The sequence below is a fragment of the Sus scrofa genome, chromosome 6 (genome assembly GCF_054392235.1).
Source record: "Sus scrofa isolate SSC_HxYL_T2T_F1_AM1 chromosome 6, Sscrofa_HxYL_maternal_Yorkshire_Landrace_v2.0, whole genome shotgun sequence".
NCBI classification, from domain to species: domain Eukaryota; kingdom Metazoa; phylum Chordata; class Mammalia; order Artiodactyla; family Suidae; genus Sus; species Sus scrofa.
This window is the reverse complement of record NC_139388.1, coordinates 89,978,280-89,989,143: the sequence shown is the minus strand read 5'-3', so window position 1 is coordinate 89,989,143 and position 10,864 is coordinate 89,978,280. Positions and strand designations below refer to the sequence as shown.

Below are 10,864 nucleotides of genomic sequence, written 5' to 3'. Positions count from 1 at the left end.
CCCTGCCCTTGCTCAGTGGGTTACCGATCCGGCGTTGCCGTGAGCTGTGGTGTAGGTTGCAGACGCGGCTCGGATCTTGCGTTGTTGTGGCTCTAGCGTAGGCCGGTGGCTACAGCTCCGATTCAACCCCTAGCCTGGGAACCTCCATATGCCGCGGAAGCGGCCCAAGAAATGGCAAAAAGATGAAAAAAAAAAAAAACAAACATTTATGATGTACCTTTTATAAGAGTTTGTGCCGGGTGCTTTGCATATATTTACCCACCCAGAAGTTCTAAGATATTAGCATCATTTCCCAGGTTTTAAGGTGCCAAACTGTCCCAGAGTGATAGTTCTCAAAGTGTGGTTGGCACTCAGGGGTCCCTGAGATTCTTTGGGGCCGGGTTCATGAGGTCAAAACTTTTATAATAATACACTTTTTCTATGTTTTCACTATGTTGACTCTGCACTGATGTAAAAGGAAATTATGGGTTAAACCGCTGGTGCCTTAGTATGTTTCAAGGCCCTGTCACCAGAATGTACTGGTGGTCGTTGTATTCTTTTTTCTTTTCTTTTCTTTTTTTAATGGCCATGCAAGTGGCATATGGAAATTCCTGGACTAGGGATTGAATCCAAGCTGAAATTGCTGGGATCGAACCCAAGCCTCTGTGGCTGCTTTAGATTTTTTTGTTTGTTTTAGGGCTGCATCTGCTGCATATGGAGGTTCCCAGTGAGGGGACGAATTGCAGGCATAGCTGCTGGCCTATGCCACAGCCACAGCAACACAGGATCTGAGCCGAGTCTGCGACCCATACCACAGCTTGAGGCAAGGCCAGAACCCCATCCCGCTGAGTGAGGCTAGAGATCTAAATAGTATGATTACAACAGAATACTATGGTTGGCGGACCCCGTACCAGATAGAGGCAACATAACAGACAGTTGAAAACACTAGTATCATGGATACTAGTGGTATTTGGTTCCACTTTGTCACAGTGGGAACTCCTGTAGATGGATTGTTAACCCACTGCACCACGGGGAGAACTGCTCATTGTATTCATTATCAAAACAAATTTACTATGAAAAAAAGTCTTTCACCTAAGAATGTCCTCGATGAAGTAAAAATCATTAATTTTACTAATTCTTGTTTTTTGAACATCTTTTTTTTTTTTTTTTTGTCTTTTTAGGGCTGCACTCGAGGCATATGGAGGTTCCCAGGATAGGGGTCTAATCGGAGCTTTAGCCACTGACCTATACCACAGCCACAGCAACACAAGATCCGAGCCATGTCTGTGACCTAACACCACAGCTCACGGCAATGCTGGATCCTCAACCCACTGAGCAAGGCCAGGGATGGAACCCCCAACCTCATGGTTCCTAGTCAGATTCGTTAACCACTGAGCCACAATCGGAACTCCCCATCTTTTTAATATTCTGTATGGCAAAGTGTTTTCCTTTCAGGGCCTGGCTTTCCTTTGTTGTGGATTCTTATTTATTTGGTCTTTTCAGGGCTGTACTCATGGCATGTGGAGGTTCCCAGGCTAGGGGTCAAACTGGAGCTGTAGCCTCTGGTCTATGCCACAGCTACAGCAACTCCAGAACCCATTGAGCGAGGCCAGAGATCGAACTTGTGTCTTCATGGATACTAGTCAGATTTGTTTCCACTGAGCCATGATGAGAACTCCAGATTCTCATTTTTTTAAAAGTTCACTGCCTAGCCCATCCCCTGCTATGAACTTGCCCTTCCTGCTAGTTGTTTTTTAAACCTCTCCCTCTGCGATTGCAGTCCTCCTTCTCCTGGGATAGGAAGATTAATTAAAATTCGTAAGACCCTCAGTTCATTCTCTGTTTCAGCAAACACTGGGCAACGTGTACCTTCAAAGCACACTTCTAGAGATGGTGTGTGACCTCAAAAGGTAATGGCAGTATGAAGCCTCTTTGGAGGGCCAGTAGAAGGAGAATAAGGGAACAGATGGAGGCCAATGACATGAGCAGTCTGACTCATGGTTTCTTTTAATCTTTGGTAAAGGGTGGTACGCTAATCAAGGCCAGTCTCTGAAGTGACAAGTAGAAAGTGAGTCATTGGTGGGGCCACCAAATTGAAACTGGGCTGCTTGCCAGAGAGGAGTACATGAGCTACAAACTCCTTGTCAGCCTGAGGTCTGATTTCTTTTTTTAGGGCCGCACCCGCAGCATATGGAGATTCCTAGGCTAAGGGTCAAATTGGAGCTGCTGCCGGCCTATGCCACAGCCACAGCGACGGCAGAACCGAGCTGTGTCTTTGACCTACAACATTAGCTCACAGCAATGCCGGATCTTTAACCCGTTGAATGAGGCCAGGAGTCGAACCCTTGTCATTGATCCTAGTCAAGTTTGTTACTGCTGAACCACAAGGGAAGCTCTCCTGAGGTCTAATTATATGTGATCCATATGCAAAATGTCCTTGTAGGGACAAATGATTGGGATGCGACTGCTTGTCCTTGAAATAGTTAACGGGTGATTACATACTTTGCTTTTTGACTTTGGGGAGGCAACTTCAGCTGTCAAGTTCTTCACTGGTAAAATGAGTATATATTCACTTACCTTCCGGACTAGGTGGGATTAATAAAACCTGAGCTGTACCTCCTACATAGTGTGGAGTTCATAGTTGGCTTTCCTCTCCGCAGCTGATTTTTTCCTGACAGCAAAGTAGGATTTATTGTCAGGCATAAGGAGGGGACCGCACCAAGGCTCCCGTAAGTGCAGAGCCCACCATTTGTCCAGGGGGCTGAGATTAGGGCTGTATCTGACCCCACAGCCATCTAGGATGAGCTGCTTTTCTGCCAACATGTTTTCAAAGTTATCTGCATTAAACATGAGGTATATCCCCACTTCTTGGAGATGTGGACCTTCTGGTGGCCAGGGAACGTGAACCTGGCATAAACAGGGCCTCAAACACATTCTGCAGCTTATCCTTTTTCCACATGTGTGTACAGAAGGTCAGGCATCACTGACTTTCATCTCTGGCTACATTTCATGTTTGTACTATGATATTTCCCCGTTCATCTACTCATTTAGGATGTCTAGCAATACATTTTTAAGCTAAATATTTTTTCTTTTTAGGGACACACCCACAGCATATGGAGGTTCCCAGGCTAGGGATTGAATCAGAGCTACAGCAGCCGGCCTATACCACAGCCACAGCAATGTGGGATCTGAGCCACATCTACAACCTACATGACAGCTCATGGCAATGCCAGATCCCCCACCCACTGAGTGAGGCCAGGGATCAAACCCCCATCCTTATGGATACTGGTCGGATTTCCAATGTGCCACAATGGGAACTCCCTAAGCTACTTTAAATCTTTTGGAATAAGGTAGAACGTAAAAAATAAACACTTTACACCAGAATAGTGTAGGTTTTTTTTAATTCTAAAATACATTAATTAATATTGATAGGAAGACTGATATACAATGCAATTATTTATTTTACAAGGAGATTCTGTACATCAGGGAAGCATTTTGAAGTACAATACACCAGGCTTTTATTTCTTCTTTACATTATGATTGTGAATTGTTACTTACATGGAAAGACACAAAATCTACTTTATATATATATATATATATATATATATAAACACCTGAAAAGATTTGACCCCAAAGTATCTTGTTTCAAAAGAACATGAATGAGATGAAAGACGAACTAAATTCCTCGGTGGCACATAGAAAGCACACACTTAGCTCAAGAAATCAAATCCTGTTTCGAGCTTGGCACATTAAGGGAAAGAAAGGCAGTGAAAGGCGGCTTTGAAATTGTCATCTGAAACCACAGAGGATGCTAGCATAAGCCAAGTTGTCTCCAAACCAGCAAGACAGAAAGGTTAGCAGAAGTCAAGTTAGCACTTCTATGTGGCCGCCTTAGAAGGCTAGCAACTTTGCAGAACTGTCCCTTCTCTTCCCTCTGTCATGCCAAGTGTTAATGAGCTTCCAGGAGATGTGGGTCCCATGTAGCTCCATAGCCATAAAGCACTTGAGAATTACTGAGACTTCTAAATACTTCCCAATTCCCCATTCGGAGAGAAGATACTACCTTTAAGGTCACTTTAGGTTTTTTTTTTGTTTTGTTTTGTTTTTCTTTTCCAGCCACACCCCGATACATGGAAATTCCCAGGCGGGGATCAAACCTGCACTGTCACAGAGACAATGCCAGACCATTAACCCACCATCACAGCGTGAACTCCAGCTTTTTTGTTTTGAACTAATATTCTGATTCTTCAGCAAATCTTACACGGACGTCAAAGGAAGAAAGAGAAATACCTACTGAAAGATGACATCTAGAACAAGAGGGACTACAGAAGAAATCAAAAGAAATCTGTAAAATAGCCACAATTTTCTGAACATTAAAGGGAAAAAGTCACATTCATCAGTTAAGAAACTGTTTTTTCCCTTCCACTTAGGGTGGATAGGAATGAGAGGGAAATAGTAAGGCTGTATGGTTTTCAATAATAATTCAAAGAAAGCAACTAAATCTTCTGTTTTAGGAAATCATATTAATACACATTACAAATACAAAAAGGGGTAGGGGCTGAGCCAGTGCCCAGGCACCAGCTACACTAGCTACAGCTTGGAAGAGGAGGGGTGAATAAGGTGGAAGCTGCCAGAGAGGATCAGCAGGACGATCAGTGTTGGGAGTTAAGAGGGAGAGTGCAGCAGGAGGGCAGACAGTACTGAGGAAGAGAGAGGAACAGTGGGTCATGATCTTGCCCCTCCTAACTGCTTCTCCAAAGACCTTCTCCTGTCTAACACCCCACACTCCCGGGACCTCACTGTGATTCTGGCTGAAAGTGTGGGGGCTGACAGCCAGACACAAGTGCTCCCACAGAGTTGTTGCAACTCTGCTTTATGGGGGAGAATATATCTCATGGTTAGAATGATTTAGAGTATCACTTGGTACAACAGCCTATAAAATTTAAGCCATGATGAGTCAGTTTTCTGTCAAGTTGGCCTTAACATAAAGGCCTTTTTGGATTTTGTTTTTATATATAGAAAACATATGCGTTTTCATTTTCCAACTTGGAATGTGGTTGCAGCTCAGACTGTTTAAGAGATAGGAAAAACATAAGTTTCCATCATCTCTTCAAGATTTCTTAAAAAAAAAAAAAAAAAAAATCAGAATGACTTGTGTCAAAAGGAAGAACATGTCACATCCTGAGCTCCTCCTGGGCTGGGCCGCCTGAAGGACTATTTTGCTGTGTTACAAGAGGTATAGTGCAATGCTTTCAACTGACATGCCAGTGCAGTAGCAGGCTTCCCCTGGAGGTGGGGCCTCAGAAGGGCTTCCCTGTCACCAACTGGATTTGATGGCTGGAATTTGGCGCCCACACTGGGTGGGTCTCACCACTTGGACAGGGCAGGTAAGGCTAATAATGGTGCCAACTGTGCCTCAGCACAGGCAGTCATCTTGCGGGGAGGGCAAGGAGCAGCCAATAAAACTTGGAACCTTGGTGGCTGGTGAGGGAAGACCCCTCAAATATACGGCAATATTAAAAGGTTCAAAAGCACTGACAAAGTTTTGCCCAAGGCAGCACATGAGAATCCATTCCAGTGAAATGCTACATTCATAGAAGTGCTGTTCACCCCAGAATTACATCCCAGAGGACTCAGTGCTGGCTGCGCTGGGAAGTGCTGAAGTACCCTCCATGTCACTCTGCAGACTGAAGCAGCAAAGCAGCCCTCTTTTGGGGGGTTGTTTAGATCATCTCTCAAACTTCGGCATCACGGACGGTGGTAGCTAAAACAATCAAAAAGAGCCAAGTTACAAATACTGTAGGTTGCTTTGCTCTTACAGTTGACCCTTGAACAACGAGGATTAGAACCACTTGAGTCCACTTTCACACAGAGTTTTTTCAATAGTAAATGCCACAGAACTACATGATGGAATAGGATGCATAGGAAACAGAACAATGGATATGGAGGAGCCACATATATGGAGGGCTGGCTGTAAATTACATGTGGATTTTCGACTGCTCAGAGGGTCATGGGGGCCCAGCTCCTGCACTGTTCATGGGTCACCTGTATAATCTTTTTTTTTTTTTTTTTTGTCTTTCTGCCATTTCTTTGGGCCGCTCCCGCAGCATACGGAGGCGCCCAGGCCAGGGGTTGAATCGGAGCTCAGCAACTCGGGATCCGAGCCGCGTCTGCAACCTGCACCACAGCTCACGGCAACGCCGGATACTTAACCCACTGAGCAAGGCCAGGCATCGAACCCTTGACCTCATGATTCCTAGTCGGATTCATTAACCACTGCACCACGACGGGAACTCCCACCTATATAATCTTAGAAGTAATGCGGAGTTCCCGTCGTGGCGCAGTGGTTAATGAATCCAACTAGGAACCATGAGGTTGCAGGTTCGACCCCTGGCCTTGCTCAGTGGGTTAAGGATCCGGCGTTGCCGTGAGCTGTGGTGCAGGTTGCAGACTCGGCTCCCATGTTGCTGTGGCTCTGGCGCAGGCTGGTGGCTGCAGTTCCGATTCGACCCCTGGCCTGGGAATCTCCACATGCCACGGGAACGGCTCAAGAAAAGGCAAAAAGACAAAAAAAAAAAAAAAAAAAAAAAAAGTCATGAAACGACCTAATTAAAAAAACCTCTCCTCTACTCTAAGACTGCCTGACATTTCTTTTCTTTTTTTCTTTAGGGCTGCACCTGCAGCATATGAAGATTCCCAGGCTAGGGGTCCAGTTGGAAGATCTACAGCTGCCGGCCACAGCCACAGCCACGCCAGATCTGAGCTGAGTTTTTGACCTACACCACAGCTCAAGGCAACACCGCATCCTTAACCCACTGAGTGAGGCCAGGGATCGAACCCGAAACCTCACGGTTCCTGGTTGGATTCATTTCCTCTGTGCCACGATGGGAACTCCCTACCTGACTTTCTATAGCATCTGATACTCCGGACCCTCTTCTTTCCTTCTTGAAACTCTTTTTTGACTTCTGTAATACTGTTCTTCTCTAGGTTTCCCAATTTTTCAATGACTTTTCCTCAATATGCTTTCCTGGTTCATTTTCTTCTGTCCACCCTTTATATTTATTTAAAAAATTTATTTATAACTCTAATGACATTTTTATTTTATTTTTTTTGTCTTTTCTCTTTTCAGGGCCATACCCATAGCATATGGATGTTCCCCGGCTAGGAGTCCAGTTGGAGCTACAGCTGCCAGCCACAGCCACGCTGGATCTGAGCTGAGTCTGCGACGTACATACGGCTCATGGCAATGCCTGATCCTTAACCCACTAAGCAAGGCCAGGGATCAAACCCAAAACCTCATGGTTCCTAGTCGGATTCGTTTCCACTGCTCCATGACAGGAACTCCAATGACATTTTTATAAGAATGACACAGTGTTCACTGCAAAAAGACTACATTAAGAGAAAGGGATGAGAACTAAGAGGCATAGTTTGTAACTGTACTGAGTATATCATTTTGTGTGTCTGTTATCTTAAGCCTTGCAGCAAACATGCCAGGTGTCACTGCTATTCAAATAATCTACCTCCCCTACTCTCGTCAGAGTTGAGTACAAAAAAATTCTATAGTTAAAATAACCATTTGCCTGTATTATGATGGAAAAATTTTTCTTTCTTTTTTGGTTGCACCTGAGGCATATGGAAGTTCCTAGGCCAGGGAGTGAATCCTATGCCACAGTTGCAGCATCACCAGATCCTTAACCCACTGTGCTAGGCTGGAGACTGAACCCTCACCTCCACAGAGACAAAGCCAGATCCTTAACCTGCTGAGCCACAGCAGGAACTCCTTAAGGATATTTTATTTTCCAACTCTGCTTGTTCCTTCTTTTTCTAGCAAACTGTAATTGTCATGATATCTTCTTTTATTTAGCTTCTTCTTTTTTTTTTTTGCCTTTTCTAGGGCTGCTTCCATGGCATATGGAGGTTCCCAGGCTAGGGGTCTAATCGGAGCTGTAGCTGCCGGCCTCGGCCAGAGCCATACCAACTCGGGAACTGAGCTGCGTCTGCGACCTACATAGCTCACAGCAACGCCAGATCCTTAACTGACTGAGCAAAGCCAGGGATCGAACTTGTAACCTCATGGTTCCTAGCCGGATTCGTTAACCACTGTGCCTCAACGGGAACTCCTAGCTTCTTTTTATTTTTTTTTTAGCTTTGTTTTTTTTTGTTGTTGTTGTCTTTTTTTTTTTTTTTTTTTTTTTTCCTGCTGTACAGCACTAGCTTCTTTTTATAAGTGTTCTGAGAGTCACCTAGATATTTTCACTGATTCTGTTTGTGGCTGGCTGAGTCTTTAGCTATGGGCTAGGTCCTTAATCACAATAGTAATTCCAAATCAAAATGCTTCTTGGTTTGCTTTATGAAGTTTATACACTAAATTGGTAAGACCAACTGTGCTAGAAAGGACTGAAACTAGACAGTGCAGGCTCTTGTTTATCAGCTCAGCAACAGCTTCCTCATCCATAACCTGGGGCAGTGAGGTGCAGAGAAGAGCACACCCAGTGGCTTTAGGTCATTCATTCCTTCCCCCACATCCTGGTCAGTAACTTACTAGCAAGTCAAGCAAGTTACTTAACCCCTTTGAGCCTGTTTCTTCATCAATAAAATGGGGATATGAACACACCTGGCATGTTGCTTGCAAGGATTAACTAAGATAACGTACGTAAAATGATATATTCAGTACACATTCGAACTATGAGCCTCTTAGTTTCTCATCCTTTTTTCTTTTTTCTTTTCTTTTTTTTTAATTTTTGTCTCTTTGCTATTTCTTTGGGCCGTTCCTGCGGCATATGGAGGTTCCCAGGCTAGGGGTCGAATCGGAGATGTAGCTGCCAGCCTACGCCAGAGCTACAGCAACGCAGGATCAGAGCTGCGTCTGCAACCTACACCACAGCTCACGGCAACGCCGGACCGTTAACCCACTGAGCAAGGGCAGGGACCGAACCCACAACCTCATGGTTCCTAGTCGGATTCGTTAACCACTGCGCCACGACGGGAACTCCTCATCCTTTTTTCTTTTTTTTTTTTTTTTTTTTTTTTTTTTTTTTTTTTTTTTTTTTTTTTTTTTTTGTCTTTTTGTCTTTTGTCTTTTGTTGTTGTTGTTGCTATTTCTTGGGCTGCTCCCGCGGCATATGGAGGTTCCCAGGTTAGGGGTTGAATCGGAGCTGTAGCCACCGGCCTACGCCAGAGCCACAGCAACGCGGGATCCGAGCCGCGTCTGCAACCTACACCACAGCTCACGGCAACGCCGGATCGTTAACCCACTGAGCAAGGGCAGGGACCGAACCCGCAACCTCATGGTTCCTAGTCGGATTCGTTAACCACTGCGCCACGACGGGAACTCCCTCATCCTTTTTTCTTAATGCAGACTTTTTGCAATTAATACTGTGCTGTTCTTTTAAAAAGTCATTAGAATCCTTCCTAGCTGAGCAACTCTACTATGTCTGCTTTTTGGTGGCACTCTGCTTATTGGCTCACAGTGTTTGGGTCTTACCGTGTAAAGTGTCTGCTCTCTTCATGAACCTCCATCTCTGAACTTTTAAATTCATTTAACTCTTTTCTTATAGCGGCCTGTAGAGAAGAAACAAAAATGCTTCAGCATCTTCTTTCTGGTAGAGTAGGGCAGTGTGATCTGCCATGTAGTCTCTATTGTGCTTCACCTTGTGACTGACTGCAACCCCCAGCAGGCAACCCAGAGGGAGGGAGGAAGCCAGGTCAACACACTAACCAGACCTGATGCACATTGCCTCCCTTGACACCCTTCATCGAATAATAAACCCCAAATCTCCAGTTAAATCAAACACCTGAACATCTTAGAAGAAATGCAGTTTTTTTAAATTTTGATTTTTTTGGGCTATAACTGCAGCATGCAGAAGTTCTTGGACAGGGATGGAACCTGTGCCAGAGCAGCAACCCAAGCCACATTAGTGACAATGCCAGATCCTTAACCTGCTGTGCCACCAGGGAATTCCTGTAGATTTTATTGTTTCCACAGCATATAAAAATTCTTTTCCTACTGCAAAAGTGAAAATTGAGTAACTACTAAAATATGCTATGCAAACTTCCTCCAACATACATAACCACTGCTAAAAATGTGATTTACTTCCTTCCAGATTTTTCAACTGATGTGCAAGGATTTTCTTCTCTGTCAGTTTGGAGATGGTGGTGGAGTTATTAGTACTAAGTTTAATTTGCACATCTTGGTATTTTGTATTTTTAAAAAAAAATTTTGTATTTTGATTAGACATTTAACATTATATTACAAGTAGAAATTTCCTTTATGGTTCCCTCTTATAGTTATTGGTTTGCATCCTTCAAAGAAAGAAAGAGAGACAAATGACAGACACCTTGTCAGCAGGGGTCAGTTTGGTCCAAGGTTTGTCAGCCCGCCGGTCATAATCGTGAGCATCTGTTACCTCCACGTATTCATTAAACCTCAGAATCTTCCTGGCAAGTAGTTCAGCCACAGTTGGCCTCTGACTGAGCTGAAAGAAATGGACAGAGGCTCTTAGTTCACCATGCCAGGAATTAGGAATCAATCATGCATTGAAACTGCCTCCAGTCCAGTGTTTCAACCTTTGCTGTACACTGGAATCACTAGGGAACCTTTATTTTATTTATTTACTTGTTTATTTGGCCAAGCTCATGGCATGTGGAAGTTTCTATGCCAGGAACTGAACCTGTGCCACAGCAACGACCCAAGCTGCTGCAGTGACAACGCTGGATCCCCAAACCACTGTGCCCCAAGAGAATTCCACCTGAGGAACCTTTATTTTTTTCTTTTTATGGCCGTGTCTGTAGCATATGGAAGTTCCTGGGCTAGGGGTCAAATCAGAGCTGCAGCTGCTTCACTATGTCACAGCCAGGGCAACAATCATTTGGAGCTGCATACACT

The 10,864-nt window shown here is 44.3% G+C and overlaps 1 protein-coding gene across 1 annotated transcript in view; it reads right to left on the bottom strand.

Annotated features, from left to right (window-relative positions):
- Positions 1–3,363: 3,363 nt before the first annotated feature.
- The window catches only part of PHACTR4 (phosphatase and actin regulator 4), a 118,782-nt gene continuing 111,281 nt past the window's right edge, over positions 3,364–10,864 (bottom strand). Inside the window, exons 13-15 of the mRNA XM_021095668.2 lie at positions 10,317–10,454; positions 9,464–9,540; positions 3,364–5,743 (exon numbers count right to left, since the gene is read on the bottom strand). Coding sequence (XP_020951327.2) covers positions 5,728–5,743; positions 9,464–9,540; positions 10,317–10,454 — 231 coding nt within the window. The 3' untranslated portion in view covers positions 3,364–5,727. The remainder of the gene's footprint in view (positions 5,744–9,463; positions 9,541–10,316; positions 10,455–10,864) is intronic.